We start from the raw sequence: 8,126 nt of genomic DNA, 5'->3' as shown, positions 1-8,126 counted from the left end.
GTAAGAGTGATTGATTGATTCATTCGGGATCACTCAGGGTGGATGGGTTGCTGCCAGCTCTGGTGGGTGGGGGTCGGGGGATGGGGGCGCGGGTTTGAAGAGTTCGAAATGAAAGTTAGACATTGGTGTGTGTTTGGGGAATCCCAATTTTTGAGTCCAGGAGAGTGTGAGAGAGAGAAAGTGTGTGTGTGAGAGAGAGTGTGTGTGTGAGAGAGAGAGCGTGTATGAAAAGAGAGAACGTGTGTGTGAGAGGTGTGTGTGTGAGAGAGAGCGTGTGTGTGTGAGAGAGTATGTGTGTGTGTGAGAGAGAGAGTGTGTATGAGAGAGAGTATGTGTGTGTGAGAGAGAATGTGTGTGTGTGAGAGAGAGATGTGTGTGTGTGAGAGAGTGTGTGTGAGAGAGTATGTGTGTGTGTGAGAGGTGTGTGTGTGAGAGAGAGCGTGTGTGTGTGAGAGAGTATGTGTGTGTGTGAGAGAGAGAGTGTGTGTGAGAGAGAGAGTGTGTGAGAGAGAGAGTGTGTATGTGTGTGAGAGAGTGTGTGTGTGTGAGAGAGAGAGAGTGTGTGTGAGAGTGAGAGTGTGTGAGAGAGAGAGTGTGTATGTGTGTGAGAGAGTGTGTGTGTGTGAGAGAGAGTGTGTGAGAGAGAGAGTGTGTATGTGTGTGAGAGAGTGTGTGTGTGTGAGAGAGAGTGTGTTTATTAAATTTCTTCTATTTGATGCTGTAGTTTTTGGAGTTATTTTCTCCCAGGGAGGAACAGGAGAGATTTGGTTTTCTTTTACTCGGCCCCTCAGGAAGTGTTAGCTCCGCCCTGCAATTGGAAAAACAAAAATGCCCCCATGTGACCTGAAGACTGAGGGTAGTTGCGGTTTCTGTGCGGCCTGTAATGGACACTGGGGGAGGATGTTTGATATGGACACCTTCCTGGACAGTGGCACCAGAGTTACTCAGGGAAAGTAGCGCTTTTCCCCACCTCAGGACGTCCCAAAGCCTTTCACAGCCAACCAAGGACCTTTTTTTCGTGTGTGAGCTCACTGTTGTAATGTAGGAAACGCAGACAATTTACGCACAGCAAGATCCCACAAACAGCAATGTGATAATGACTCAGATCATCTGGGGTTTTTTTTTAGTGATGTTGTTTAAGGGATAAATATTGGCCCCAGGACCACGGGGAGAATCACCCTCCCCCCACCCACTGCTCTTCTTCCAAATAGTGGCGGTGGGATCTCCCCGCGACGCCTCCCTTGGCCGAATGTCAGTCTGGATTGTGAGCTCCTGGACTTTGTACTGGGAGGCTGGTGCCCACAACCCTGTGAGTCAGAAGTAAGTGTGCGACGGACTGAGACACTGACTCACTTTGCTGGGCCGACAGGGCTTCCATGGAGCTTGTGTCTCTGAATCCACCGCAGTTAGAAACAAAACAACATGTTTACAAAAATCAGCTGTTTCACCTGAGGACAGTTTTAACAATCTGAAGGATGGCAGACTTCAGTGCAATTTGGATGTGAGATTGACTCTCACTTTTACTGTTTTACGCTCGGACATTGAATGCAAAGTGTTCTGTCCGAGAGAGGGATGTCCTTCTCCTGCTGTGTGACTATGAACAACATCTGGAGTAAGGACTGGCTCCTTGTCCCTGTCTCCACGTCCTCCCATTTACCTTTATAACGTTTTCCGTTTTAATGTTGTGGGGCTAATATTCACCCACCCCCCACCGCCCCCACCCCAATGAATATCGCTGTCAAATAAAAATCGGATCTGGGTCACTATCGCATTGTCCTTTGTGGGATCTTGCTGTGCGCAAATTGGCTTTTGCTTTCCCCCCCATTACGATGGTGACCCCCACTTCATAAATGGAAGGGAGTCATTTGGCTGTGAGGCTCTTTGGGATATCTTGCAGCGGTTAAAGGCGTTACAGAAATGTGAGTTCTTCACCGGATATACAGCAGGCCATTCGGCCCATCTGCTCCGTGCCGGTGTTTCTGCTCCACACGAACCTCCTCCCACCCACCCTCCCTCTCTCCATCTCACCCCATCACCATATCCTTCCATTCCTTTCTCCCTCATGTGTTTATCCAGCTTCCCCCTAAAATACATCGATACTATTCACCTCGACCACTCCCTGTGGGAGCGAGTTCCACATTCTCCCCACTCTCTGGGTAAAGAGGTTTCTCCTGAATTCCCCATTGGGTTTATTAGTGATGATCTTATATCGATGGTCCCTAGTTCTGGTCTCCCCCACACACAAGAGGAAACAGTCTGTCTGTATCCAGGTGCGTGTTCCAGAAGGGTCTTGTCAGCAATGCCTACCACAGTCAAATAGCTCGCCAGCCAGCACTATTGTGGGGGGGGCAGGTAAAAGAGTTGCTGGTGGTGGGGGTGGGATGTTGTTGACACAAAGGGGTCATTCCAGCAGCCAGACCATGATCTCTATATTCCATCACACTTCTCCCCACCCCCCTCCCTCACCCAACCCCAACATCTCCGACTGTAACACACTCTGAACAGGTTAATCTCTAAACACCCCCACCTTCCCCCCGCAGATACACCAGGAGACGATGAAGGAGGAGATCGGAGCCGGAGTGTCCTTCCTGGTCAGCTTGGTCAGGAATCGCAGCAGGCTACATCAGGAAAAGATCGAGGAGTTTGGGGAGAAGCTCACTGCGATACTGGACCGAAAATACCAGAATCACTGGTACCCAGCCAATCCCAGCAAAGGACAAGCATACAGGTAAGCAAACAGCAGAGCCGCCCAGTACAATGGCTAGAATATTACAGCACAGAAACGGGCCATTCAGCCCATCTGCTCCGTGCCAGTGTTTCTGCTCCACACGAGCCTCCTCCCACCCCCTGTTCATCTCACCCCATCACCATATCCTTCTATTCCTTGCCCCCTGCCCGCCCATGTTTTTATCCGGCTTCCCCCTGAAAGAGCATAAAATATTGGACAGCACACCAGGGAGGACCCTCCTCACTATTTCTTGCATTGCACTGAGGGACATTGTCCATCCGCTTGCGAGAGCAGATGGAACAAGTCCTGGGTTTGAGTCTCCACCCCAGAGACTTCAGCCCCATAATCCAGGCCGACACTCCACAGTGCCAGTGCCGAGGGGGCGCCGCGCTGTCAGAGGGTCGGTGCCAAAGGAGATGCTGGCCTTCAGGTGAAACTTTAAACCAAAGTTCCCGTCTGCCTCCTTGGTGGGTGTAAACGATCCCACGGCCACTATTTGGAAGAGGAGCAGGGGGAAGGTCCTGGGGCCAATATTTACCCCTCAACCAACATCACTAAAAAAACAGATGATCTGGGTCATTATCACATTAATGTTTGTGGGAGCTTGCTGTGCACAAATTGGCCGCCACGTCTCCGACATTACACAGTGAACATACTTTTGAATAAGTATTTCATTGGCTGTGAAAGGTTTTGGGACATCCTGGGGTGGTGAAGGCGCCAGAGAAATGCAAGTCTTTATTTTGAAAAAAGCAAAAAAAACTGCAGATGCTGGAAATCCAAAACAAAAACAAAAATAGCTGGAATAACTCAGCAGGTCTGGCAGCATCTGCGGAGAGGAAAACAGTTAACGTTTCGAGTCCGTATGATTCTTCAACAGAACTAAGGAAAAATAGAAAAGAGGTGAAATATAAGGTGGTTTAAGAGGGGGTGGGACAGGTACAGCTGGATAGAGGGCCAGTGATAAGGTGGAGATAACCAAAAGATGTTATAGACTAAAGGGCAAAGAGGTGGTGACGGTGGTGATATTATCTAAGGGATGTGCTAATGGGGACATTAAGGATAGAAAGCAGGACGAGCAAGGTACCAGGTAGCCCTAGTGGGGGTGGGGTGGGGGGAAGGGATCGAAATAGGCTAGAAGGTAAGAGATAAAACAATTGATGGAAATACATTTAAAAATAATGGAAATAGGTGGGAAAAGAAAAATCTATATAAATTATTGGAAAAAAGGAGATCGGAAAGGCGGTGGGGATGGGGGAGAGAGTTCATTGATTGTCTTTGTTTTGAAAGTTGCTCGAAGTTGTCCCTGCAATACCGCCCTTTCCCCACCTGGTGGCGCCGCTGCTCAGTTTTAAATTTGGATGAGCAGCTGAACCGCTTAAAGCCCCTTTAAAGCTGAGACAATGAAATTTTAGGGGCATCTTAAAGGAAGGGAGATGGAGGTGGAGAGGTCTCGGGAGGGAATTCCAGAGTTTAGGGCCCCAGGCAGCTGAAGGCACGGCCACCAATGGTGGAGCGATGGAAATCAGGGGATGCTCAAGGGGCTGCAATTGGAGGAAGGCAGAGATTTTGGAGGGTTGTCGGTCTGGAGGAGGTTACAGAGATAGGGAGGGTTATAGAAACTTGGAGGAAGTTACAGAGATAGGGAGGGTTGTAGGGGCTGGAGGAGATTACAGAGATAGGGAGGGTTTTAGGGGCTGGAGGAGGTTACAGAGATAGGGAGGGTTGTAGGGGCTGCAGGAGGTTACAGAGATAGGGAGGGTTGTAGGGGCTGGAGGAGGTTACAGAGATAGGGAGGGTTGTCGGCCTGGAGGAGGTTACAGAGATAGGGAGGGTTATAGAAACTTGGAGGAAGTTACAGAGATAGGGAGGGTTGTAGGGGCTGGAGGAGATTACAGAGATAGGGAGGGTTTTAGGGGCTGGAGGAGGTTACAGAGATAGGGAGGGTTGTAGGGGCTGCAGGAGGTTACAGAGATAGGGAGGGTTGTAGGGGCTGGAGGAGGTTACAGAGATAGGGAGGGTTGTAGGTGCTGGAGGAGGTTACAGAGATAGGGAGGGTTATAAGGGCTGGAGGAGGTTACAGAGATAGGGAGGGTTGTAGGGGCTGGAGGAGGTTACAGAGATGGGGAGGGTTGTAGGGACTGGAGGAGGTTACAGAGATGGGGAGGGTTGTAGGGACTGGAGGACTTTACAGAGATGGGGAGGGTTGTAGGGACTGGAGGAGGTTACAGAGATAGGGAGGGTTGTAGGGACTGGAGGAGGTTACAGAGATAGGGAGGGTTGTAGGGACTGGAGGAGGTTACAGAGATAGGGAGGGTTGTAGGGACTGGAGGAGGTTACAGAGATGGGGAGGGTTGTAGGGACTGGAGGAGGTTACAGAGATGGGGAGGGTTGTAGGGACTGGAGGAGGTTACAGAGATAGGGAGGGTTGTAGGGACTGGAGGAGGTTACAGAGATGGGGAGGGTTGTAGGGACTGGAGGAGGTTACAGAGATCGGGAGGGTTGTAGGGACTGGAGGAGGTTACAGAGATAGGGAGGGTTGTAGGGACTGGAGGAGGTTACAGAGATAGGGAGGGTTGTAGGGACTGGAGGAGGTTACAGAGATGGGGAGGGTTGTAGGGACTGGAGGAGGTTACAGAGATAGGGAGGGTTGTAGGGACTGGAGGAGGTTACAGAGATGGGGAGGGTTGTAGGGACTGGAGGAGGTTACAGAGATAGGGAGGGTTGTAGGGACTGGAGGAGGTTACAGAGATGGGGAGGGTTGTAGGGACTGGAGGAGGTTACAGAGATAGGGAGGGTTGTAGGGACTGGAGGAGGTTACAGAGATAGGGAGAGTTGTAGGGACTGGAGGAGGTTACAGAGATAGGGAGGGTTGTAGGGACTGGAGGAGGTTACAGAGATAGGGAGGGTTTGTGGGGACAGTTTTGAAAACAAGGATGAAAGTTTTAAAATGGAGGCGTTGTTGGACTGGGAGCTAATGTATGTCAGTGAGTGACGGGGTGAAGGCTGAACAGGACTTGGTACAACTTGTGAAAAGGGCCAGTAGGGTTCTGGATGGTCTAATGTCTGTCCTCTGGGATCCTTCAGTATATTTTTTCTCTCCCTGGTAGATGCATTTGGATAAACAGGAAACATAAAGCAGACCCATCCTTGTTGCTCGCTTGTCAAGACTGTGATCTGGAATATAACCAGTTGAGACTGCCCAAAGAGATTACGTTGTGGATTGATCCCCAGGAGGTGTGCTGCAGGTAAGTCTTCACCTGGATGGTTTAGCAACACAGTCACCGCAGAGACAAACACAAGGAGCTCATCTGGAGAATTGTGTCCGATTCCGACTGCCTCACACTTTAGGAGGGAAGGCGAGGCCTTGGGGAGGGTGAGGGGGAGATTGACTCGAATGGCGCCAGGGAAGAGGGACTTCAGTTCATGTGGAGAGACTGGGGAAGCTGGGATTGTTCTCCTTAGAGCAGAGAAGGTTAAGGGGGAGATTGAATCGAGGCGTTCAAAATCATGAGGGGGTTTGGATAGAGTCAATAAGGAGAAAGTGTTTCCAGTGGCAGGAGGGTCGGTAACCAGAGGGACACAGATTGAAGGGAATCGGAACCAGAGGGGGAGATGAGAATTTTTTTTACACAGTGAGTTGTTGTGATCTGGAAGGCGCTGCCTGAAAGGGGGGTGGATGCAGATTCAACAGGAACTTCCAAAGGGGGAATTGTGTCTGTCTGTCTCTCTCTCTCACTGGTGTGCTCTCTGTCTCTCCTTCACTGTACGGTAAACCTTCCCTCGGCTGTGTTCTGCCAGTTTGTGTGGGTGTTTGTTGTTTATACCAGGTTGTTAGTGGCTGTGTCTCGCGTGTTGCTGCCTGACCCGATTCCCACTAAATCTTCATTTGAAATTCCTGCAGGTGTAGTGATGGGAGTCTGCCTTTCACTGTCGCTCAGTTTGGACAAGACTCCAGGAGGGCGGCATCGTTAGACTCTGAGCAAGGCAGCGCGTCCTCGGAGTGCAGCACACCTGACTGCCACTCGGAGACTTCGTCAGATGAAGGGGAACATGCCAAAGGTCAAACAGTGAAGGAAACTGCAGCAAAAACAGCTGAAGCTACTGGCAAGGTAAAGAGAACATTGAGCACCCAGTGCTGGGAGGGGTCGGAGTGAATGATTTCAATAGTCTCCGGGCCGATCTCCCACCTTCTACCCCTGGAAACTCATCAAAAACTCAACTGCCCCCAGACCCAACTCACATTGAGTCCCGTTCACCCGTCACTATCCTGTCGCTCACTGACCTACACTGGCTCCTGGTCCAGCAACACCTCCGTTTTTAAAAAAAAATCTCATCCTTATTTCAAATCCTTCCTCACCCCTCCCTATTTCTATAAGCCCCTGGAACCCTCCCTATCTCCGTAATCTCCACCAGCCCCTACAACCCTATCTCTGTAACCTCCTCCAGCCCCTACAACCCTATCTCTGTAACCTCCTCCAGCCCCCACAAACCTCCCTATCACCATAACTTCCTCCAGCCCCAACCCTCCCTATCTCCCTAATCTCCTCCAGCCCCTACAACCCTATCTCTGTAACCTTTTCCAGCCCCTACAACCCTCCCTATCTCGGTAACCTACTCCAGCAACTACAACCCTCCCTATCACCATAACCTTCTCCAGCCCCAACCCTCCCTATCACCATAACCTCCTCCAGCCCCAACCCTCCCTATCACCATAACCTCCTCCAGCCCCTACAACCCTATCTCTGTAACCTCCTCCAGCAACTACAACCCTCCATATCACCATAACCTCCTCCAGCCCCAACCCTCCCTATCACCATAACCTCCTCCAGCCCCAACCCTCCCTATCTCTGTAACCTCCTCCAGCCCCTACAACCCTATCTCTGTAACTTTTTCCAACCCCTACAACCCTCCCTATCTCTGTAACCTCCTCCAGCCCCTACAACCCTATCTCTGTAACCCCCTCCAGCCCCTACAACCCTCCCTATCTCCGTAATCTCCTCCAGCCCCTACAACCCTCCCTATCTCTGTAACCTCTTCCAGCCCCTACAACCCTCCGAGATCTCTGCGCTCCTCCAATTCCGGCCTCTTGACCATCCCCCGCTTCCCATCGCTCTGCCATTGGCGGCCATGTCTTCAGCTGCCTGGGGGCCCTAAACTCTGGAATTCCCTCCCTAAACTCACTCACTCCCTCCCGAACACAGTCTGTCTCTCTTTCTATCTGTGGGAACTGGCTGTGCAATAGTTGGCTGCCCACATTTCCTCTATTTACAACAGTGACCACACTTCACATAAATTACTTCATTGGCTGTGAAACACTTTGGGACGTCCTGAGGTGGGGAAAGGTGCTAGAGAAATGCAGGTCCTTGCACGTGGCCTGTGGAGACGGGGCTGGGGATTA

At 50.9% G+C, this 8,126-nt stretch overlaps 1 protein-coding gene across 1 annotated transcript; it reads left to right on the top strand.

Moving 5' to 3' along the window:
* Positions 1 to 2,555: 2,555 nt before the first annotated feature.
* LOC144675361 (protein BTG3-like) lies at positions 2,556 to 6,700 on the top strand. The gene is made up of 3 exons (XM_078536192.1): positions 2,556 to 2,728; positions 5,836 to 5,973; positions 6,556 to 6,700. The coding sequence occupies exons 1-3, from the start codon at positions 2,556 to 2,558 to the stop codon at positions 6,698 to 6,700; spliced, it is 456 nt and encodes a 151-aa protein (XP_078392318.1).
* The last annotated feature ends 1,426 nt before the right edge of the window (positions 6,701 to 8,126 follow it).

Source organism: Cetorhinus maximus, unplaced genomic scaffold, assembly GCF_964194155.1.
Source record: "Cetorhinus maximus unplaced genomic scaffold, sCetMax3.hap1.1 HAP1_SCAFFOLD_971, whole genome shotgun sequence".
Taxonomy (NCBI): Eukaryota; Metazoa; Chordata; class Chondrichthyes; order Lamniformes; family Cetorhinidae; genus Cetorhinus; species Cetorhinus maximus.
Note: the sequence above shows the minus strand (reverse complement) of the source record. Positions and strands in the feature narration are given on the sequence as shown.

Coding starts and splice junctions, on each gene's coding strand:
- LOC144675361 (XM_078536192.1), top strand. CDS start 2,556: ATGAAGGAGGAGATCGGAGCCGGAGTGTCCTTCCTGGTCAGCTTGGTC. Junction 2,729..5,835: donor AGCAAAGGACAAGCATACAG/GTAAGCAAACAG, acceptor TCTCCCTGGTAG/ATGCATTTGGATAAACAGGA. Junction 5,974..6,555: donor CCCCAGGAGGTGTGCTGCAG/GTAAGTCTTCAC, acceptor TGTTTATACCAG/GTTGTTAGTGGCTGTGTCTC.